This window comes from Pan troglodytes, chromosome 21 (assembly GCF_028858775.2).
Source record: "Pan troglodytes isolate AG18354 chromosome 21, NHGRI_mPanTro3-v2.0_pri, whole genome shotgun sequence".
NCBI lineage: Eukaryota > Metazoa > Chordata > Mammalia > Primates > Hominidae > Pan > Pan troglodytes.
In genome coordinates this window covers 69,668,120-69,691,758 of record NC_072419.2, presented here as the reverse complement: position 1 = coordinate 69,691,758, position 23,639 = coordinate 69,668,120, and the positions used below count along the sequence as shown (strand labels likewise).

Genomic DNA, 23,639 nt, shown 5'->3' with positions numbered 1-23,639 from the left:
GGGCTTCCCCTTTCTCTCAGGGGTGCTGGGTGGGACAGAGTTTCCACAGAGCACGGTAGGGATGGGCAAGGCCCAGCTGCAGGAGGGGGAGGCCCTTGGGGGGGATGGGAGCACAGGCAGGGCCCCCTGTCCATGGGCTGAGCCCACAGCACGTCCCAGCACAGGGACCTGGGGCTGGATGCCTCCTGCCTCCCACAGCCATCTCCTTGGGTGCGGCTCAGGCTCAGCTGGTGCCCCTCAGTGCTCTCACCTTTACTACAAACCCTCGGTTACCATGGGCAGGTAGACAGCAGTGAGGGAGAGAGAAAAATCACCCCCAGAGCCGTGCTTCCAGGGGAGCTGCTTTGCACCGTAGCCAGTGGCAGCCTGGAGTTGGTGGTGACATGGGGAGGGTGGGGGGCGGGGGCTGGTGTCTGCAAGGGCCTGATTGTGTCCCCCAGGGTGGGGGGCGGGGGCTGGTGTCTGCGAGGGCCTGGTTGTGTCCCCCAGGGTGGGGGGCGGGGCTGGTGTCTGCGAGGGCCTGGTTGTGTCCCCCAGGGTGGGGGGCGGGGCTGGTGTCTGCGAGGGCCTGGTTGTGTCCCCCAGGGTGGGGAGGCGGGGCTGGTGTCTGCAAGGGCCTGGTAGTGTCCCCCAACCTACCCGCAAGCCCCCTAGGGCGGCTCAGGCCACAGAAGAGCTGTGCCCCCAAATCTGGTCTCACTGGACTTTGAATCCAGAGTTTTTGTTTCCTTTGAAGCAGCAATTTCAGGAGCAGCAGAGGCAAGGGCCAGGATGTGCAGTAGGAATCTAATTCAGCCTCGGTGATTACTGGGTTCCCACAACCAGCGCTCTCCAGCGGGCGCAGGTGGGAGGGAGGGGCTGTGCAAATTAATGAGTTAGACCTGATTAATCTTGCTGCATTAGCAAATCCAAAGGGAAAGCCAGTGAGGTTGGACAGATGTGTGTGAGCGTGTGCACTCAGCCGCAGGGCTGTGTCACCAGAGCCCCGGGCATCCAGCTGACCCGGCCTGGCCCCTGGCTCCGGGAGAGACAGGCCTGCTGGCCCTGGCTGAGCTCTCAGAGTGAACTCACCTGCAGGAATCCACCAGGGAGAGCCGCCGGCTTGAGACCGCTTGACCCTGTGGAAGCCTGGGCCTGTTTTGTTAGAAAAGTGAGGAGGAGACAGAAAAGGCAAAGCTGGCTTAGTCTCAGAGCCTCTGCCAGGCTCCTGCCGAGGCCCACGGCCTCTTCCCCTGCACCAACGGGGGGCAAATTCCAGCCCCTGCCCCAGGCCAGGACACCAGGTTCGGGCTGAGCCCTGGCTGCGGTGGGGAACCCTGACCCTCCACATCAGCCCTGGGCCAAGTGGCTCTAAGCTGACATTTCTCCGGGCACTCTGAGGCCGCCTGCATCAGAGCTGCCAGCAATGGCTGGTGGAAGCCACAGATTTGGAGGCCTCACCCCAGACTGAACAGTCTCTGAGGGCGGAGCCCCAGAATCTGGAGTTAAACAAACTCACCCACGCACGGCTGAGTGGACACCCGTGGCCCTCAGGCTGCCCTTCAGGGATTCACCCAGCTCACCACACGCCCCTCGCTCTGCTGTGACCCCAGATAATCTCCACAGGAGGCCTCGATTTTAACAAGTCCAGGGGGAAACCATGAGCCCAAGCACAGGAGCAGGGGTGTCCTCTTCCCAAAGAGGTCTTTGGTTTGCCACGGGAGGGTGAGGCACCCACGAGGGTGTGGAACCCACGAGGCGGACATCACTTTATCAGCAGAAGAGCCCCGTTTCGGCCAGCTGCCAAGTCAGAGAAACGATAACCCCGTGTCACAGGGGCTCCAGCAGGGACCGCAGCACGGCTGGCCTCTCCACTCACACAAGAATGTGGATTTGGCTCTGCCAATGGCAGTTGCTCTGCGACACCACAGGCAGGGGCTTCTCACCAAGGTGGGGCCTGAACCAAAGGGCAGAGGCCACTCTATACCATGCGGGAGCTGCTGGCCTTGCCACCTCTCTGTCCCCTTCCTAAGCAGGGAGCCTCATGGGCAGGGAGCGGGGGTTCTGTGAGTGGGTCAGAGGTCAGAGGTCAGCAGGCTGCCCTCACGGGGCCTCGGGGGACTTTGCTCTTCTCCCCTCCCTGTGTTTACCAGCTGCTTGCTCAGCCCAAATATCCATCCAGCTTGGAACCTTCTAGTTCCTGGCACAGAACTGGCCCATGGAGGGGCTTCATGTAGGCCAGAAGGAACAGGGTCTTGCACTGCCCAGGGGCTTGGGAAGAGCAAGGAGGGGAGGAGGAGGAGAGGGAATCCTTCCTTGGGGGACTTCAGTCTGCCTAGGGAAACAGGTCCTTGAAACCATCGAGGGTTGGATCTGCAGGGTGGTCTGAGGGAGAGCCGTCAGCAGGGTGGGTGGTGGACACCCATGGCTCCAGGAAAGAGTTCAGGAAAGTAGACCTGGGATCTCCCAGGAGGCTGTCCCAGTGAGGGCACCTTAGCCCAAAACTACATCTGAGGCCAGCAGGAGGCCGAGGTGCAGACCCTAAAGCAGGAGGCCGGGGTGCAGACCCTAAAGCAGGAGGCCGGGGTGCAGACCCTAAAGCAGGGGGCCGGGGTGCAGACCCTAAAGCCAGATGGCCTGGGTTGGAATCCCAGTACTGACTGTGAGCTTCGGCAAGTCGCTCGGCCTCTCTGCACCTGTGTTATCTCTTTGGTAACGTAAGGACAATTGAAGAGGCCACCGCAAGGGGGCCGTGGAAGTGCAGGGGGTCCCTGCATCCAGCTTGCTTGGACCAGCATGTGGGAAGGCCACAGAAGCAGGGCAGGTGTTGTCGCTGGACCAGGCAATTCAGGAGAGCAGTGTCCTCGTTGGACCAGCCACTGTGCAGCGGCTGTGTGTTCTGAAAGCTCTAATTGTAGGCACTGCCCACAGAGCGGACAGACAGCTCTGGCCAGTGAGGAAGAGCTCCTGCCCGTCCCAAAGCAGGTGTATGAGGAGCCATGAGCTCAACCTGGAACCAGAGGTGGGCAGGGAGGGGAGAGAGAGGTGGGCAGGAGCAGTGGCTGCTCAGGGAAGCTGGGGGGAGGAGGAGAAGGAAGGTGGGGGGTGGGGACAGGGGAGATGGGAGAGGCGATGGGAGGGGCGGGAGCTGTAGGGCTCCAGAGGCCTGTGCTGGAGATGGGGTTGCTGCAGGGAACTCCTGACGGAGCCCCCTCGCCCGACCAGCAGCCTTGCAGCCTTGGAGGGAGGGGTGTGAATGCGGAGAGTCACCGGACCTCTCCAGCCCCTTCTGCTCTGCCTTCCATTACCGACGACAGAAATCTCCGTTTTCGGGGGCTGTGTCCCAGCTGCAGAGCCTGAGGCTGGGCCAGGGGCGCGGCTGCAGGGATGGCCGGGTCTGATGTTTCTGCAGCGCCTTGCCCTCTCCTCCTGCACACGAGATTCAGCCGCACAAGGCGCCCCTCCTCCAACGCACCTGCTGCTCTGTGGGCGGCCACCTCGGCACCCACCTGAGGGCGGGGCCCCTCCCTGGGGACCGTGCGCCTGGGCCCCCCTCTGGACGCCTCTTGGCTCTCGGCGGAGGTACCGGGGAAGGCGGGGGCTGCAGGCGGACAGAGAGTCCTGAACGGCTCGCTGGAGAACAAGACCAGAGACGCGATTTTCAGGCTGCAGACACCGGCTGGCGCGATGGAGTAACCCAGATGTGCTAGGGGTGCCCCTCCTTGCGCCGGATCCCCTAGATGCGCCCCCCACCCCTGCAGGCAGGGAGCGGGCGCCCAGGCTGGAGATGTGGGCAGGGAGGTCAGACTGACTCCGGGACCCCCCAGTCGCACTCAGTGACCCCGGGGTCCCCGTCCCCGGCTCAGGCACGTCTCGAACCCCAGGAGAACAAGGAAACTTTACCTCCGCCCGGGGCCCAGCGCAGCCTCCCCGTCCCCCTGGGCGCGCGGTCCATCCCTGCTCATTCTCCCCGGCCCTTGCTCCCTCCTCCCTTTTCTCTCTCCGTCCCCTCCCCCTCCTCCTCCCCCCTCCTCTTCTCCCCCCTCCCCAGCTTCCCCTCCTCCCCCCTCCCCTGCTTCCCCTCCCAGCCGGCTGAGGCGGGCAGGGCCGGGCGGGGCCGCGCCACGGAGCCCACAGCCCGGCGCTCCCTGCCGCGCCGCCGCCGCACCGCGCCCCACAGGAGAAGACGAACCGGGTCCGGCGGCCGAAGCGGCCGGCGAGGCGCGGGAGGCATGAAGTTGGGCGCGCACTGGCCTCGAAGCGGCGGGGAGCCGGGAGCCGCCCGCATCTAGAGCCCGCGAGGTGCGTGCGCCATGGAGCTAGGGGGCTCCGGAGCGCCGCGGCTGCTGCCGCCGCTGCTGCTGCTTCTGGGGACCGGCCTCCTGCGCGGTAAGTTACGGGGCGCGGGATGGGCCCCCTTTCGCCCGCGTTCGGATGGCCTGGGACCCCCAGAGCCAGAGGGAGGCAGGCTCCTTACTGCGGTCCCCAGCCGCGGGTGCGCGCGACTGGGCGACCGTGAGGCTCCCCATCCCCAGCCGCACAGGCTGCGCTTGCACCCGGGCTGAGCCAGGCGAGGAGGGAGTTAACCGCCGGCGAATGCGGAGGGCTGGGAAAGGGGGTTTCTGCGGGGTGTGGGGGGTTCCGCTGCTATTTCAGGGCTGGCCCCAAAAGCTCGAACTTGAGCAGAGGTGGGGCCACCTTCGCCCCTCCCCCATCCATCCAGCTAAATTTCCCTGAAGACCCCCATGCCTGCTTCCTCCGGTTTAGGGGATCAGAGGGGTGGCCTCTGCCCTTGGCGGCCGCCACCCACCTTTTCTGCAGGAAGAACAAGGTCGCTGGTGGGCACTCTGGGCTGGGAGTCAAGGCTCCCAGGGGTGTAGAACTGACCCCTCCCCCTCCCCGAGTCCTGTCTGCGCTCTCAGGCCAGCGGGACCCACCAGGGAGGTGGAGGTCTCCCCCTCCGCCCAGACCCGCCCCTGATGGCAACGCCCAGGACAGGCAGGGAACGCCTCAGATCCTGGGGCCCCGGACCTGGAGCACAGATGGACCTAGGGCTGTGCTCCTCCAGAGCGACTCATCAAGGGCGTTCTGGGTCTGACCAACAGCACGGGCAGGCTGGGGTGCGGAGGGGGCTGGCACCTCGTTGGGGTCTGCATCTGAAACACTCCTCGGGCATCAGGGGATTGATGAACCATGGGAGGTTCCGTAGGAAGCGGGCGCTTGTGGGGGCCCGATCCTCCTTCCCCTTCCTCCCTCTTCCTGCCTGGGCTGGCCCCGCTGCCCTGTACTCCCTCCTTTGCTGCTGTTACCCCCGAGTGTCCTCTGACTCGCCAGCTGCTAGAGACACAGCCCTTCCCTGGAAGTCAGTGTGACAGGAGACCCAAAGCAGTCCTCGGCCCATCCGCCGCCTGGTTTTGTGGTGCGGTCAAGGTGCTGGGAAGGCCTCCGTGGGCTGAGGGGCCTGGGAAGCTTCCCCGAGGAAATCACAATTACACCCAGGGGTGGGAGAGAGCCGGAGGCCAAGAGAGGGCAGCGCACGCCACGCCCGGCACACACACACACACACACACACACACACAGCGCACGCCCGGCACACACACACACACACACACAGCGCACGCCCGGCACACACACAGGTCCTGGGGTGGGAAGTGCTCATGTGAGGAGCTGAAAGGAAGTGGACGTGCTGGGCAGGGGGCTGGGGCAGCCTGGAGAGCTCCTGGACAGCTCCCGGCTCCTGTCCCGCCTGCACCTGAGCCACTGGCCTGCCTCTCCCCGCAGCCAGCAGCCATGTGGAGACCCGGGCCCACGCCGAGGAGCGGCTCCTGAAGAAACTCTTCTCCGGTTACAACAAGTGGTCCCGACCTGTGGCCAACATCTCGGACGTGGTCCTCGTCCGCTTCGGCCTGTCCATCGCTCAGCTCATTGACGTGGTAGGTGAGGGCGTGGCCATCGTGCGCTGTGACTGAGGTCGCCCTGCAAGGAGCACAGGGGTCTGGGTGGGCAGAGGGGACACAGCCATCAACACTCCCCGTGGCTGTGAGTGTCCGGCCCGGGCTGGTACGTCAGAACGGCAGCCACCAGCTCTGCCCCGCCTGAGCCCCAGCCAAGGATTGATTCAGAGCGTCCCAGCCAGGCCCTGCCCTTTCCTCCCCCTTGACGTGGGAACACTCCAAGTGGCCAGGTTCTCAGTACAGAGCCCAGGCACCTTCGGAAGCAAAGAACAGCAAAGGCCTTGCTTGGGGGTGGCGGGGCACGCTGTGACCTTGGAGCAACAGGGACAACCGGCCGGGGCAGGGGCCGGGGCAGGAGCAGGCACTGTGGTGTCCCGGCAGCACCCCAACCTTAGCTGGCCCCAGAGGCCCCTCACCCACAGATCTGGAATGTGGGGTTTGGGGGAGTCTTGGGCGAGTTCTGTTTGTCTGAAGTATGTTTCCTTTCTGGTGGGGGGCCCAGGAGGCTGCTGGGAGGAAGCCTTACTGGTCCAGCCAGGCCCCTGCAGCGTGGGCCAGTGCACATGGAGCCCCAAGGCAGGGATAGGAACCAGGAGGCTTCGAGGCTGAGAGAACTGAGCTGCGGGAGGCTCGGCCTTGTGCTCGGTTGAGATGCTTGGTTACCTACCCAGGCCTGAGCCAGACTGTCTGGGGGTCTCGGCGGCCCTGGAGGGGCCGGGTAAGGGGCAGCAGAGACATTTCCACGTTTCCCAGCCAGGCTCAGCCACTCCAAATGGGGTGAGACCATCCCTCAGGGTACCTGGCTGGGTGGGGGTGCATAGCCTGGGGGCTGCCACCATGGAGGAGGGCAGCTTGGGCAGGCTGTGGCCTCTGGGAGCTGGCCCACTTGCGAGTGGGCAGCCAATGGCCAGCTGAGCTGCAGGGGCTCGTCTTCCACACTGAAGTCCGCCAGCTCCAGCCCTGCTGCCAAATCCCAGCTCGCTGGTCCAGGGAGGGCACCCCCACATGGGGAGGCATTTGTATGCTGTAGAGGCCCAGCCCACACCTTGCCAGGATGCCAAGCCTGGGTCTGCCGCTGAGGGAGGAGCCGCCGGGTTGCGGGAGAATTTCCTCTCTTTGGGAGGCTGGTGCCGTGCGTGTTGGGTAACCCTGGGCCTGGGGCCTGTGAAACGGGGTGAGAGCTGCTTCACTATCCCAGGCTGAGTGGGCCACACCCCAGGGGCTTTGGGAGGTGTGGGGAGCTGCAGCCACATTCCCGCGGACAGGCTGCTCAGTGGTGGCAGTTGCCCATGCAGGGCGGCGCATGGAGACTCCAGTCAGCCAGCCCCGTCCAGGGTCGGCCACCCAGACCTCCAGCCTCAGTGTCCTGGAACTGCCCCTGAGTGGCTCCTGTGGAGTGTCCCTGGCGGAGGCCCAGCCAGAAGACAATGCGGGTTGCACAGGCTTGGCAAGCCTGCTGAGGTTTGCAAACACGGCTGCAAAGTGGTGGCTGGCAGAGGCGGCCGCTGGCAGCTGCCCAAGGCTCTGGGTCTGCCACCCCCCACCTGGCTGCCTACCTGAGCTTCTCAGGGCTCAATCCATGGCTCCCTACGCCACCACAGAGTCCCCAGTTTGCCCAGGAGACATTGAGGCCTGGAGCACACCCAGCACCAAGACTCCCAGAGCTGCCCACCCCTCTCTCCACCCTGCAGCCGACTAAGGACTTACACGAACATGCACACGTGGGTGCTGACGCTCCTGGGTGCCCAAGGCCGAGGGCCACGTGTGCGCGGAAGGGGCTGCCTGATGCTCCTGGGTGCTGGCCTAAGGCTGAGGGCCACGTGTATGTGGAAGGGGCGGCCTTGTGTCTGGCCCACTCTGCCCGTCCCACCAGGGGCTGGGGATTCACCCGTGCCCCCTTTGCGGGCTCGGATACTTGTTATAGATGCCATCACCAGGGTCTGTCCTGGAGGGGAGGGCTTGTGAGCTGCACGTGTGAGCTCAGGCCCCAGGACTGGCTGCAGAGGAGGGTCTGGAAGACCCAGTGCTTTTCCAACCAGCCCAGGCCAGTGCCGAGTGGTGGTAAAATGTGCAGTGTTGACCTGCCCTCCAGCTTCAAGGGCGCCTGAGAATGACGGCTGCAAGGGGGTAGGGCAGGACACTGGGCAGGGGGGCCAGGCCTGGCCACATGAAGCTGGTTCTGAGGACCCTGGAGCTTCCTCAGACACATGGGATGAGGTCCTGAGGGGATGTGGTCCTGAGGGGATGTGGTCCTGAGGGGAGATATGGCCCTGCACGGAGACATGATCTGTGGGGACGTGGTCTGTGGGACGTGGTCCTGTGGGGACATGGTCGGTGGAGACGTGGTCCTGTGGGGACGTGGTCCGTGGAGATGTGGTCCTGTGGGGATGTGGTCCATGGAGATGTGGTTCTATGGCGATGTGGTCGGTGGGGACGTGGTTCTGTGGGGATGTGGAAGGAGGTGGGTGGGGTGGGTCGGAAGGGGCTGGGGTGAGTGGCCTAGCTGCACACAGTGACCTTGAGTGACAGGTCCCACCTGCTCAGGTCATGAGGCACAGTCCTGGAGGGGCCACCCTGGCCAGCAGTGGAACCCACTTATGTGCCAGGGGCAGCTTTGCTGTCTGTGTGTGCCCACGTGGGGGCCTTGTCTGCAGAGGGGCTGCCCCCAAGGGCCGGGAGGGAGCAAGGCAGGTGGGCAGAAGGAGGCTCCCCATGCCCGCCACACCTGTCCTTAGCTGGGGGAGCCTGTGAGGCCGCCGACCTCCTCTCCAGTTTCCTGCTGGAGATGTTTGTGGCCTTGTCCCCACATCCCTAGGTCCCCTCAGAGTCCCCATCCTGGGCTCGGCTGCCTCCAGGGACGGGGCACTCACCACCTCCAGAGGTCGCCCGTCCACCATATCTTGCCCTGGCCGTGTCCTTGTGCCAGTGGCTGTGGATGAGGAAACCTAGGGCCAGAGAAAGACACCAAGGGGTCACTGGCCCCCTTCCTCTCTCGGTGCCCTAGGATGAGAAGAACCAGATGATGACCACGAACGTATGGGTGAAGCAGGTGAGTGGGAGGGCACTGCCCTGCCCCGCCCCTGCCCTCCCCCACACCCCTCACCCTGCTGCCCTGCCCTGGCCCTGCCCCACCCTGGCCCTGCCCCACCCCTGTCATCCCCCACACCCCTCACCCTGCTGCCCTGCCCTGGCCCTGCCCCACCCTGGCCCTGCCCCACCCCTGTCCTCCCCCACACCCCTCACCCTGCTGCCCTATCCTGGCCCTGCCCCACCCTGGCCCTGCCCCGCCCCTGCCCTCCCCCACCCCCCTCACCCTGCAGCCTCCCCCCGCCCCACCCCATCCAGGAATGGCACGACTACAAGCTGCGCTGGGACCCAGCTGACTATGAGAATGTCACCTCCATCCGCATCCCCTCTGAGCTCATCTGGCGGCCGGACATTGTCCTCTACAACAAGTGAGTCCCCTACAGGGTCTTGGTGGGCAGGAGTGGCCAGGGCCTGCCCCTGCCCAGACAGGGAGCTCCACCAAGGCCCAGCCTGGCCCAGCGGGGCCTATGCCAGCCCCATGCATGCCAGCCCAGGCCCAGGAAGGAAGAAGCAGGAGCAATGGAGAAATTGGTGTGGGTTGAGGAGGGAAGGGTCCCCCCAGGCCAGCAAAGAGGCTGAGGGCATCCCTGGGTCTCAGCACTGGGGCGTCAGAGCCGGAGGGGCCTGAGAGTGGCTGTGGCACCTGGACACAGTGTCCCTGCCTGGACCAGTCCTGAGGCCTGGGGGCTGGCTCCTGACCCGGGACGTCTTTGCCCCCACCCTTGACGGCTGCAGGAGAGCCCTTTTGGGCAGGAGTGCTTTTCGCCATCAGACCCCATCCTGGCCTTTCTGGGAGAATAGTGTGGACTGCAGGGTGCCCTGGAGAGGGGTGAGGAAGCCCCAGACGGTTCTCATGCCACTAGGGCCTCTGCTTTCTCTGCACGCTCACGCCCTGCCCAGGACATGTCACGCCAGGTCCCCAGCAAACAAAGCCTCGGGCTGGGCCAAGCCCATGTCAGGCTCCTAGGAGGCCAAGATGAAGTCTGGTCATGGAAACGGGTTTTCTGTGCCTGGAAGCCAGGGCAGCGTTGCCACGGATTGGCCGTGGCAGACGGTGGCCTCCGGAGGCTGCTGTCCTCTAACTTGTCCTTCCTGCAGATCTGTGCCCAGGGCCCTGCGCCCGGCAGCCAGCGCTGTCTGAGCTGAGTCCTCCAGGGACGATCTCCGGCCACAGGCTCAGGGCCTGGGTGTGGCAGGGTCGCAGCTCCCACAAACAAAGCAAATGGAAGCTCTTCCTCCTCTCCCGTCCCAGCCATCTGCCCACAGCCCTTTCCAGGCCCCAGGGCACCCGCCTGACCTACAAACCCTGCTGTATGATTAAGAACGAATGGGCTCCTCTTCCAACTCAATTGATTCCAGTAATGGCAGCGGGAAGGGCCTCCGGCAGTGGGAGGGCCGGACACTTTTCCAGGGTGCATTGGGGAGGTGGTCAGTGGTGAGTGGGCGGCGGGTGGTCTTCCCTTAGGACAGACTCCCTGCCCCCTGCAAGCCACCCAGCCACCCAGCTCCCCGCCACCAGGACCATGCACCGAATCCGCCTGTGTGACTCGCATGGACACATTTCAGGGAGAAGTGGAAACGCCCAGGATGGGCCGGGCAGAGAAGCCGCTCTGGGCGCCTGTGCACAGCCCTCCAGGAATGCAGCCCCCAGGAACGAAGCATCTGAGGACCACAGCCCCCACTGTGACCTCAAACCCCCAGGACCACAGCCCCCCGAGTACTGCAGCCCCCCCACTTCCACAGCCTCACCAGGACCACAGCCCTCCAAAGACTGCAGCCCCCACCAGGTTCACAGCTCCCCCAGGACCACAGTTCCTCTAGGACCACAGCCCCTTAGGACCACAGGTCCCCAGGATCACATTCCCTGCCAGGACCACAGTCCTCCCAGGACTTCATCCCACCCTAGGGCTACAGTGCCTCCTGCAGAACTGCAGCCCCCACAAGGATCACAGTTCTTGCCTGACCACAGCCCCCTAGGACTACAACACCCCTAGGACCACAGCCCCCCCCCAGGACCACAGCCCTCTAGGACCGCAGCCCCCCCAGGACCGCAGCCCCCCCAGGACCACAGCCCCCTAGGACCACAGCCCCCCAGGACCACAGCTCCCCCTAGGACCACAGCCCCCCAGGACCACAGCCCCCTAGGACCACAGCCCCCCCAGGACCACAGCCCCACCTAGGACCACAGCCCCCCCAGGACCACAGCCCCACCTAGGACCACAGCCCCCTAGGACCACAGCCCCCCAAGGACCGCAGCCCCCCCGAGGGTCACAGCCCCCTAGGACCACAGCCCCCCCAGGACCACAGCCCCACCTAGGACCACAGCCCCCCTAGGACCACAGCACCCCCAGGACCACAGCCCCATCTAGGACCACAGCCCCCCCAGGACCACAGCCCCACCTAGGACCACAGCCCCCTAGGACCACAGCCCCCCCAGGACCGCAGCCCCCCCGAGGGTCACAGCCCCCTAGGACCACAGCCCCCCCAGGACCACAGCCCCACCTAGGACCACAGCCCCCCCAGGACTGCAGCCCCCCCTAGGAACACAGCCCCTCCAGAACCACAGCCCCCTCTAGGACCGCAGCCCCCTAGGACCACAGCCCCCACAGGACTGCAGCCCCCCCTAGGACCACAGCCTCTCCAGAACCACAGCCCCCTCTAGGACCACAGCCCCCTAGGACCACAGCCCCCCCAGGACCACAGCCCCCCCAGGACCACAGCCCCACCTAGGACCACAGCCCCCTAGGACCACAGCCCCCCCCAGGACCACAGCCCCATCTAGGACCACAGCCCCCTAGGACCGCAGCCCCCCCAGGACCACAGCCCCCTAGGACCGCAGCCCCCCCAGGACCACAGCCCCCTAGGACCGCAGCCCCCCAGGACCACAGACCCCCCAGGACCACAGCCCCCTAGGACCGCAGCCCCCCCAGGACCACAGCCCCCCTAGGACCGCAGCCCCCCTAGGACTGCAGCCCCTCCAGAACCACAGCCCCCTCAGGACCGCAGCCCCCCCAGGACCGCAGCCCCCCCAGGACCACAGCCCCCCCAGGACCACAGCCCCCCTAGGACCACAGCCCCCCCAGGACCACAGCCCCCCCAGGACCATAGCCCCCTAGGACCGCAGCCCCCCCAGGACCGCAGCCCCCCCAGGACCGCAGCCCCCCCAGGACTGCAGCCCCCCCTAGGACCACAGCCCCTCCAGAACCACAGCCCCCTCTAGGACCACAGCCCCCTAGGACCACAGTGCCCCCAGGACCACAGCCCCTCCAGAACCACAGCCCCTCTAGGACCACAGCCCCCTAGGACCACAGTGCCCCCAGGACCGCAGCCCCCCCAAGACCGCAGCCCCCCCAGGACCGCAGCCCCCCCAGGACCGCAGCCCCCCTAGGACCGCAGTCCCCCTAGGACCACAGCTCCCTAGGACCACAGCTCGGGAGAGCAGGGATTGCTGCCACCCCATGTTCTCCTGTGTCTCCTCCTCACCATGGCCTGTGGGATGTAGTGGGGTGACCCCAGTTTTCTCTTTGGGGCTGGGATTGTCACCGAGGCTCTCTCCGGACAGGACCCAGGGTTCCTGGAGTGGCCGCTGGTGCTGGGTCTGCTCCCGCTGAAGAGGCCTGTTTCTGGGGCAGCAGGTGGCTGTGACTGGTGGCCGGCCAGGCTGCAGGGTGGGAGGCCTCGGCCCTTCTCTGGGATTTGGCCACCCCCAGTTGGGGGCCCTGCTGTCCACTTTTTGGGGCAGGTGCCCAGAAATCCCTGACCTGCACTGGGGTCGGGGTGGAGGGGACAGAGGGTCTCACGCCAGCCTGTGGGCCCTGGAGCAGGAACCTGGACCTGCTGGACTGGGCGGCTCCTCAGACCCTGTCTGCTCCCAGGGTGCAGCTTTATGGTGCGAGTCCAGAGCCGGCTCACGGCCAGGTGGTTCAGCCCAAACGGGGTTCTCCTCAAAGGCTCCCCAGAGGGCGGCTGGAGCCAGGGGTGGGTGGGGCAGGGAGCAGCAGTGACGCGGCCCAGGGGTGCTGTGGGACCTGGGGGCTGTGGGACCTGGGGGCTGGGGGACCTGGCCCTGACCTTGTCCCGTTTCCTGTGGCGCGGGCAGAGGACCCTGGGGGAGGGGGGCCCTGCCCAGAGTGGCGCAGACCTGCACTGTTCCCTGAGCATGGCCCTGGCGTTCCCTGTAGAGTGTGTGCTGAACAGAGTAGTCACCCGCTTGCCGTATGAGAATCTTTTAATTTGTGCCTCAGAAGGTGGAGGGCGTTGGTTTTTGGAGAGATGGGCTGGGGAGAGGGAGCAAACTTGAGCCTGATTCCACCCAGACTGACATAGGTGGTAAAGCCCCGCCCCCTGCTGGAGGGACGCTCGGGAGCCAGGCTGTGCTGGGCCGGAGCCGCATTGAGATGCAGCTGGTGGCTCTTGCTGGGTCTCCCTCCCTCTGCAGCTGAGCGGCAGCCTAGCCGGCGGTGTTGGCTCAGGACCAGTTCAGGGGGGCAGAGGCTCAGCACCGACTGAGACCTTGGGGGGCCAGGTCTCCATGACCTGGAGGGCAGAGCTCCAGCAGCGGCGGCTCCACAAAGGGAGGGTCCCTGAGGGTTGGGAGGGAGGTTGAGGTACAGGTCCGGCCCTGGGACTCGGGGGCAGGCACAGAGGAAGCTCGGGGAACAGTGGCCAGCTCTGCCCCAGTACCTGGAGAGGCCCTGGCCTTTGAGCAGGCTCTCAGGGAATGAGACAGAGGAGGCATGGGCAGGGGTCCAGGCAGCTTGGCAGAGGTGGAGCAGGAGGTGTGTGGCTGGGCAGCCGCTCCCCCGGACGCGTCGTGCCCCAGTGCCCTCCACAGAGCTGAGCCTGGCCCCATGCCTGCCAACGCTGGGGATTTAATGGGGTCTCAGGCTTCCCATTGGTGGGGACTTCTGTGGGTGGGGGTGGGGGGGTCGGCTGCTGCCCCCGCGAGCCTGGCTGCCTCAGCCCTGAGTGTGCTCCTGCAGTGCGTCCCACCCAGCCAGCCGCTGTCTATGGAACCAGGGGTTGGGGCTGGGAGCTCTGCCTACCGGGAGGAGTTCAAGGGACATCAGCCCCTCGCTCCATTGCTCTGTTGCCCACCTGGGCCTGTGGACAGAACACCCACGTCCCCCAAGGCAAAAGAGAGTCCAGAGCCAGTGGCTCAGACGTGGCCCTGGAACTGGGCAGTGCATATGCAGCCCCACTGCATTGGCCCTGAGTGGCCAGGACACCTGTCCTTGCCTCTGTGGCCCCTGGTGTCCTCATGCTCACACACTGGGAGGTGGCCTCCAGGTCCTTGGGGTTAACGGCAGAAGCTGGGTGAGGAATTCCCATGGTGTCCCAGGGTGCTGCTTGGAGGGGCAGGGACATGGGGATGCCGTGTGTCCCAGGAGGTGACGCCGGGAGACTAGCCCCATCCATGCGCCACTCATGGATAAGGATAATCACCAGCAGCAGTGATTATGTGTGTCAGGCACTCGTAGGTCCCTTCCCGTTCTCTGAACCACGTGCTACGCCCAGCTCAGGGATGATAAACTGAGGTGCACGAGTAAGTGAGAAGACGAACAGTGTACCTGGGCAAGGCCGACAGCCCTTTTGTGCTCCTGTGACGTGAGAATGCCTCTGCGTGTGGCGTGGACGTGGACGTGGGTATGGACGTGGGCGTGGGGCGTGGACGTGGGGCGTGGACGCGGGACGTGGACGTGGGACGTGGACGTGGATGTGGGCATGGATGTGGATGTGGGCATAGGTGTGGGCATGGATGTGGGTGTGGACGTGGGCATGGGTGTGGATGTGGGCGTGGACGTGGATGTGGGTATGGATGTGGGCGTGGGACGTGGATGTGGGCGTGGGCGTGGATGTGGGTGTGGGTGTGGACGTGGGCATGGGTGTGGATGTGGGCGTGGATGTGGACGTGGGCATGGATGTGGGGGTCTCACACCCTTCGCTCTCTTCCTGCCCAGTGCTGACGGGGACTTCGCGGTCACCCACCTGACCAAGGCCCACCTGTTCCATGACGGGCGGGTGCAGTGGACTCCCCCGGCCATTTACAAGAGCTCCTGCAGCATCGACGTCACCTTCTTCCCCTTCGACCAGCAGAACTGCACCATGAAATTCGGCTCCTGGACCTACGACAAGGCCAAGATCGACCTGGTGAACATGCACAGCCGCGTGGACCAGCTGGACTTCTGGGAGAGTGGCGAGTGGGTCATCGTGGACGCCGTGGGCACCTACAACACCAGGAAGTACGAGTGCTGCGCCGAGATCTACCCGGACATCACCTATGCCTTCGTCATCCGGCGGCTGCCGCTCTTCTACACCATCAACCTCATCATCCCCTGCCTGCTCATCTCCTGCCTCACCGTGCTGGTCTTCTACCTGCCCTCCGAGTGTGGCGAGAAGATCACGCTGTGCATCTCCGTGCTGCTGTCGCTCACCGTCTTCTTGCTGCTCATCACCGAGATCATCCCGTCCACCTCACTGGTCATCCCGCTCATCGGCGAGTACTTGCTGTTCACCATGATCTTCGTCACCCTGTCCATCGTCATCACGGTCTTCGTGCTCAATGTGCACCACCGCTCGCCACGCACGCACACCATGCCCACCTGGGTACGCAGGGTCTTCCTGGACATCGTGCCGCGCCTGCTCCTCATGAAGCGGCCGTCCGTGGTCAAGGACAATTGCCGGCGGCTCATCGAGTCCATGCACAAGATGGCCAGTGCCCCGCGCTTCTGGCCCGAGCCAGAAGGGGAGCCCCCTGCCACGAGCGGCACCCAGAGCCTGCACCCGCCCTCACCGTCCTTCTGCATCCCCCTGGATGTGCCGGCTGAGCCTGGGCCTTCCTGCAAGTCACCGTCCGACCAGCTCCCTGCTCAGCAGCCCCTGGAAGCTGAGAAAGCCAGCCCCCACGCCTCGCCTGGACCCTGCCGCCCGCCCCACGGCACCCAGGCACCAGGGCTGGCCAAAGCCAGGTCCCTCAGCGTCCAGCACATGTCCAGCCCTGGCGAAGCAGTGGAAGGCGGCATCCGGTGCCGGTCTCGGAGCATCCAGTACTGTGTTCCCCGAGACGATGCCACCTCCGAGGCAGGTGGCCAGGCTGCTGGCGCCCTGGCCTCTCGCAACACCCACTCGGCTGAGCTCCCACCCCCAGACCGGCCCTCTCCGTGCAAATGCACGTGCAAGAAGGAGCCCTCTTCGGTGTCCCCGAGCGCCACGGTCAAGGCCCGCAGCACCAAAGCGCCGCCCCGGCACCTGCCCCTGTCCCCGGCCCTGACCCGGGCGGTGGAGGGTGTCCAGTACATTGCAGACCACCTGAAGGCCGAAGACACAGACTTCTCGGTAAGTCCCGCCCATGGCTGTGTTGGGCGCCTCCGACCCAGATGGAACCGGCGGACGCCCTTTCTTCCTGGTGTGTAATCCAGGAGCCGGGCCCAGGCCTCAGGCTGCTTCGCTTTGGGGTGCAGGGCGTGGCCCCTGCTGCAGCAGCCTCTTCCCAAGCCTGCTATGTGGCCGCAGGTCCCAGTCGGAGCGGGGCAGGGGGCCCCGAGTGGCTGGCACAGGGTGGATCCCGGTGCCGTCTCCGGCTTTGGGACACAGTGGGCCTCGGCGGACGGCACGGTGAGGGGCCACAGGCAGTGTCCTTCCAGCACAGAACGGGGGCGCTCTGGGAACTCCTGCCCAGCAATGGCCAAGTCCCCAGAACGCAACGAGGCACTGCCAAGGCCCTTTCCCCAGAGTGCGCCTGTGCCTGCCCCGTGGGCCTCCCCGGGGCCCCTCTGTATCTGGGGCCTGGATGTAGGGGGCTCAGAGAAGATGGGATGGGATGGGCTGGTGGCAGGAGGAAGGAGCTGGGACAGGGACACAGCTCCAAGACCATCAGCCCCACACGGCCAAGCTGGGGACAGGTGGGAGAGCCAGGGGCTGGGGGCAGAACGCTGGTCCCACGGCTAAGGCCCCCCGGGGCCCGGGGCCAGCCCACCTACCCTCACCCTCCAGCGCCAGGCACTGGCCGCACAGAGGCCCCAGGAGCCACAGTTTCTGCTAAGTGGCAGCCATGTCCGTGTTACCTGTGGCTGTGCAGTCTCCTACCCATTCCATGCAGGAGAGGCTGGGGCTGAGCCAGCTTTGCCTGACCCCAGCACCAGGTAGCTTCCCTGTTTCCTTCTGCAGACATTTACTGCCTGTCACACGGGGGGAGGCACAGGGCCCAGGGTCCACAGACAGGATAATGGGGCGGGACGGGTGGGGCACACAGGTGGCCAGGGGTCTCGGCCTCGGCCGTGCAGCCCATGACGTCCACAGCGGCAACTCGGCATCTGTCCTGTCCATCCACCTGCTGTCGCCGGCACCTCCCGGCTCTTGTCCCGGTGCCAGGGCCTGGCGCCCTCAGTGGGCCACCTCCGTCTGAAGGGGCCACCTCTGCCAGGACCCCAGAGCGCCATCCTTGATAGTTTATTCGGACGCATCTGGTGCCTGCCCCCACTAGCTGAGCGAGCCCCAAAGCGAGGGGCCCGTGCTCCATACCCCTGAGAAGTGAGGGAGTTGCTCGCCCCACACAGCCACCCCACTGAATCCCAAGAAGCTGCAAAGCCTCCTGCAGGTTCCAGAACATTCTGGGGTCGCGAGAGCAGCCTGGAGAAGCATCGGGATCCTGCTTTGCTGCCAGCTCTTGAAGCGAGAGGCAGCTGTGCCCGGGCTGTGCCACCGTGGGGTCAGATGCATTTAGATGTTTGATCAAAGCGGTCCTGAAGCTGGCAGTGGGTCTGAGCTCGGCGGTCGCGCGGCCTGGGCCCCTCCAGCAGCCTTCTCGGGCCAATTGCTGCCGCTGCCTGACCTGGTTCTGGGCTTGTGGGGAGCAGAGCTGACTTCACAGCAGCCACCTCGGGGACAAAGGGAAGGCTTTGGTCTGCGGCTGCGTTTCATCTTCAGGGTGGATGGAACGCGGCACACAGAACCCAGGGAACTAAAGGCACATAGGAAAGGGCGAGAGGGCGGCCGCGTCCCTGCCCCCAGAGCTGAGGCCTGGGCAGGACTTTATTTATAAGTGACCCCGTTTGCCTTCAGGCTTCCTGTAGATAAACGCGGCCGTTTTGGTTCAGTTTAACACCATCAGGAGACCCGGGATTGCTATAAACAATCAGAGCAGGAGGAGGCACTATCCCCACAGTGTGCTCAGGCCCCCTCGGCACATCCCTCCCATCCCTCAGCATCCACAGGCCTGGGACCCAGGACACCCTCACGGCCGGGCCCAGAGGCAGCTCATCAGCTTGGGGGTTGTCTCAGGTCCTACACGGCAGAGCCAGAGACGCGGGATGGGGGAGCCGGGGATGTGGGAAGGGAGAGTCAGGGACGCGGGACGGGGGAGCCGGAGACACACAGGACAGGGGAGCCGGGGATGCGGGACGGGGGAGCCGGGGCGAGGGCAGTGGCCAGCGGCATGAGTGCCTTGGGCTGCACACAGCGGCTGTCTCGAGAGTGGCTTCCCAACTCCAGGCCTGACCAGGCCACTGCCTCTGCCCTCCCTAGGCCTCTGCTCCTGGGGGTCACCCAGGGTGGGGTCCGCCCTGCATCAGCCCCAGGAGTGTGGGGTTAGAAGCCGGACCTGGAGCCGGAACCCGCTGTCCCCGTTCAGATATGTAACCGCAGCCGCCCCTGAAGGCCTCAGTGTGAAAACGAGACAGGCCAGGGGAGGCTCGAGTGAGAGACTGCAGATGGCGGCAGCTCTGCGGGCTCTGTGTGTGCTGCTTTCGTCCGCCCTCTGTGCCCCCACCGGGCCACATTTGCCCATCTGCAAAACGGGGAGGGGGATGGGCCCCTCCCAGCGCTGGTGAGCTGAAAGCAGACTGCTCACGGGGTGCCTGAGCCCCCCTCCCCCGTGCCCCCTTCCTGGAGCACAGGCCGCCTGCTGAGAGGTGGGGGCACACAGGGCATAGTGCAGAGCTTGTCTCCACAAGGAGGTCTGCCCAGCCGGAATTCCCAGGGTTCCAAGGTCCTCCTGCCCCATACCATGGTGACGATGCCCCCCGCAGAGCACTGGCCGTCCCGTGCACCCCAATTCCTCCCCTCGGTGCAGCTGTGTGCCACGTGCACCAGCAGCAATGGCTGCCTCGGGTGGAAGGTGGGAGGTGGAGAAGCTGCCGCCGGCGGCGGCGGCGCCAGGGTCCTGAGGGCTCTCCCCGCCGGCAGCGGCTGGGCCGTGCTGGAGTGACAGCGTCTGTGCTTGCAGGTGAAGGAGGACTGGAAGTACGTGGCCATGGTCATCGACCGCATCTTCCTCTGGATGTTCATCATCGTCTGCCTGCTGGGGACGGTGGGCCTCTTCCTGCCGCCCTGGCTGGCTGGCATGATCTAGGAAGGGACCAGGAGCCTGCGTGGCCTGGGGCTGCCATGCACGGGGCCAGCATCCATGCGGCTGGCCTGGGGCCGGGCTGGCTTCTCCCTGGACTCTGTGGGGCCACACGTTTGCCAAATTATCCTTCCTGTTCTGTGTCTGCTGTAAGACGGCCTCTGGGGAGACCGAGTGTGGAGCTGCTTCCAGTTGGTCTGTGGCCCCAGGAGGTAGTGGCTTGGAGCAGAGGTGGGGGTCGGCGCCTTCTACCTGCAGGACTCGGGCTAAGTCCAGTTCAAGAGTCTCCTGAGCTCCCCTGCAGATGGAACTCACTCCTCCCAGTCTCTCAGCAGATCTGGTGATGGTCCCGACCGCCCCAAGGGGCCCTTGAAGGGAGTTCACGCCCCTTCAGCCCCAAGCGCCCCGTCTTCTGGAGGCCCGGCCGCCTCTCCCACCCACCGTGTCCTGCGCCTGTGTGGGCTTCGGCTTCTCCCCCAGGGTCCTCGAGCCTCTCGGACCCCATGAGGGTGAGCCAGCAGCGCTCCAATCTGCTTCGCTAGGAGAGGGTCCAGGCAGGGATTGTGTTTGGTTGTGTTTTGGGTAAGTTAGTGAGAACTCAAGTCTTGTGCCCAAGGAGGCTTGGAGAACAGAGCTTTGTGGAGCTGGTTCCGCGTGGGGAGAATCGGGAGGCCCATGCGGGACCAGCTCTCCCCTGCGCAGGCCCTCCGCGGGGGACGGGAACACCCAGCCCCAGCGAGTCCGGAGACCAGGACTCTGCCTTCCAGGCGTAGGGCCAGGGCTCCGGCAGGTGGCCAGGGCTCCACGGGGCCCAGTGGCTTCCGCCCCTGGGGTACTTCTGTGCTGTGATTCCCCGGAGCTGGGAAGGTCCCGAATGGAGTCCAGACCTGGGCCCTGGTTCCCCCAGGACCCTGAGGGTTTCCACCTCGGCGCACAGCCCGGGAGATCCGCCCCGGGCTCTGGGTTCGGGAAGAAGGACTTCCTGCTACAGTAGCTGTGGGGAGCTGGCGGGGGCATCCTTGAGGACCTCCACCTGGGAGATGCTGGGACCCTCGGGGCAGGAAGCCCCTGAGAAGCCTCATGGGAGTCAGGGAGCCCTGGGGTTTCCACACAGGCCCATGCCCTCCGTCCTGGCAGGGCAGGCAGAGCTCAGCAGGGCCTCACCCCTGTAGGCGGTACCCAGAGGTGGGGGAGGCCTGAAATGTTTCCAGGCATGACCCTGGAGCCCGGCAGTGCACACCCTGAAGATGGCGCACCCGGCAGCCCCCCAGTGTCCCCAGGGGCACACTTCCCCTTGGGATGGGTACAGGCTGCCCCACCCCTCCATGATTCCAAGGGCCCAGAGGGGCGGGGCCAGGACGGCGTGTCCCCTGCCTGTGAGTGACATCGGTTCGGGAGGAGACAGTCAGGAAGCCTCCTGCTGAGTGGTCCACATTCTGCTGCCCCCAGACCCCATCCAGCCAGGGGCGGGGATGGGGTTGGGCTCTGTGTCCCACTGAGTCTCATTCCTCTGTCCCCGAGCCGAGCTCTCCTGGGCCAGCGTCTTGTCAGGAGGTGCCTGAGAGCAGAATGAATAATTGAGGTTAGGAACCCGGCATGCCGAGTGCCCCAGAAATGCCGCTGTGTCCCCGCGGGCAGTGACATGAGTGGGGAGGAGACTCAGGCCCACATTGCCCACACCTGCCTCTGAACTGCTGCTGGTCACCCCCACCCCCGGGTGCCTGTGACCGGGGTCCTGAGGCTGGGGCTTTTGTGCCAGGAGTGGGTGGGATGCAGAGACCCCCGTGCCAAATCCTGGGCATCCCCAGCCCCCTGGCCCCTCCCACATCCCCTGTGTATTCAGGACCCCATCTGCTGAGCTCTGACCTGCCCCCGCTCCGCCATCAGCCCCTGCTGCTCCTCGGCCAGAGCTCCCAGGACGCAGGGAGACCCTGGGAGAGTGAGGTCATCCCGGGGCCATGGAAGCTGGCAGGAGACACTGGTCTCAGAGGAGGGAGAGAGACGCAGATTTCAGATGTAAGAAGCCCGATCCACATTGCATAAGCGGATCCAGCTGCCAGATGTGTGGGCAGCTGCAGGGAGTGGCCCGGGGTGCTGGGCCCAGCTGTGGTTGTTCTTTTCTGGGTCAGGAGTGACTGCGGAGTGGCTGGGACGCTCCTGCCGGGGGACCCTCCTGCCAGGGGTGGCCGCTTGCCTGGGGGAAGACCCCTTTCCCTTTCTTCTTTTTTTTTTGAGGCTCAAAAAAAAAAAAATCCAAATAAAGCACCATATTCCCACCACGCCAAATTAACCTTGACAACAATGTTGACGTATTTGCGTCCAGTGCTGTTTTTATTAATTAAGGTAAAATTTACATATGGCGAGATGCATGCTCTTCGGTGGAGACCCAGCCCCTAGAAGGTCCCTCCAGCCCTTCCTGTCGGCGTCCCTCCCCATCTGTGGCTCTGACTTAAGCACGGTGGATTGAACTCTCCGGCTCACGACCTTCGAGGAGTCAGAATCCTGCAGTTGGAGCCTTTGATGTCTGGCTTCTTCATCCTATGACTTAGAGCTTCATCCGTGCTGTTGTGTGTGTCCGTAGCTCCTTGCTGTCTGTTCCTTCGTTTTTAATTGTGAGCAGTGTTCTTCTGTCTGAATAAACTAAGACGCAGTTTGTCCATCACCTGTTAGTGGACTTTGCTTGCAGCTGTCGGTGATTAGGAACGGAGGTGCCGGTGTGTGCATGGCACTCTATCCGTTATGCATGTTTATTTTCTGTATCTGTGAATGTTTTAACATCTTTCAGACCCAGGACTGCTCCTCCTAGGGCCAGTTAGTTCCCGGGGGTGGACAGCTTGCCTAGAACCCACCTTGCCAGGGCTGTGACCCCCGACCCCCTATCAAAGTCTCACACTAAACCAATGTTTCCCCGCCCTGTGCCAGGCACCAGGCAGCGGGAGACACTGCTGCAGCTCAAAGCCTGCGGGGCGCCGGCCCCTCTGCGGCTGCTCGCGCCACCCTGCCCCCTCCTTCCCAGGGGAGGCCCCAGTGAAGGCCCTGGCCAGGGCTTCCCAGCCCCTTCTGCCTCTGGACCGGCCTGGGTGCTTCCCGTGTGGCCCGGCCTGGGGCGACGTGGCCCTCCTCTCAGGAAGCGTGGTAATCTCTCAATGGTATTGGCCTCCGGAGTTGTCACTCAGGCTCCCTTGTAAGTTAAGGCCGGGCCCAGGACACTCTAGGGCACGCAGCTGCTGTGGGACTGCTGGGTTAGCAGGTGCCCCCTGGAGCAGAGGCGGCTTCGGATTTCTAAAGTGGCTGAGTCCTTTCACCTTGCACCGGAAATGCTGGATCAGGCGCAGCACACACAGCACCTGGGGACGCAAGCCCGGCCAGCCCCACGGACCAAGTCCCGCCGACCATGTGGCCCGCCGAGCCCAGGTGCGGCTGCCCGGCTTCTGCAGGCAATGTCTGCCAAGCCCTGGAATGTGCTCCCAGTGTGTGCACAGACTTCAATGAATAAAACGCACCGTCACCACGTGTGCCGTGCTTTGCATTTTCTATTCAAGTGTCTTCTATTTCAATCTGTAGGAAAGGCTGGGTGCGACCCACAAAACTGATTTCTTGACCCACGGTTGGAAGCTCGCTGCTTAGGACGGAACACCTGGTAGTGGGATTGTCAGGGGCTTGCACTGGGTTTTAGGAGATAATGCCAACGTGTCTTCCACGTGACTGTGCCATTTACACTCCCTGTCTGCAGACAGGCGCTCCCGCTGCGCTAATCCGAGCTGGCATTTCTTGGCATTTGCCTGCCTCGCGGGGTAACGTACACAGCGTGCGTATGAATCCTCAGCGGCATGACAAGGCATTTTCTTTCACAGACTGAATATTCGCATAGAGCCGGCACCCAGGAATCCCCTGCCCAGCCCGGCCGGCCACGACCTGCCCGAGGTCACCCAACACCTCTGCCCGGCGTTGCCTGGCCCTGGGTTCTGTGCGTGGCCGCGCCAGGCGTGCCCTTCTGTCGGCTCCCGATCCCAGGTCATTGCTCGCTGCGCGGCCACTGTGCTGTGGGCTCTGCCGCGTGGCTCCACCATCTTATTCACCCGTCACCAGCTCGGGGCTGCTGTGAACAGACTTTGGCAGGGAGGCTGACCCAGGAGCTCCCGCTCAGCCGTGGGAAGGAAGGGTGCGTGGTCGGCTCAATGAGCTGCTGACGGAGGGTTTGCCAACGTGGTTGCACCGACGTTACCTCCTCTCAGGGCTCCGATTCTCCCCCCTGTACCAAGGGTTCTTAATTTTTG

The 23,639-nt window shown here is 64.6% G+C and overlaps 1 protein-coding gene and 1 long non-coding RNA gene across 2 annotated transcripts; one reads left to right on the top strand and one right to left on the bottom strand.

The window, feature by feature from the left end:
- Positions 1-585: 585 nt before the first annotated feature.
- Positions 586-4,947, bottom strand: LOC134809158 (uncharacterized). The gene is made up of 3 exons (XR_010154180.1): positions 4,790-4,947; positions 3,455-3,612; positions 586-1,134 (listed from the first exon to the last, which is right to left on the bottom strand). It is a non-coding gene; the product is annotated as an uncharacterized LOC134809158 (long non-coding RNA).
- Positions 4,293-19,368, top strand: CHRNA4 (cholinergic receptor nicotinic alpha 4 subunit). Its single transcript, NM_001034114.1, is given in 6 exon segments — positions 4,293-4,368; positions 5,761-5,912; positions 8,938-8,982; positions 9,279-9,388; positions 14,981-16,355; positions 19,243-19,368. Coding segments are annotated over 6 exon segments (1,884 nt in total).
- Positions 19,369-23,639: the final 4,271 nt, after the last annotated feature.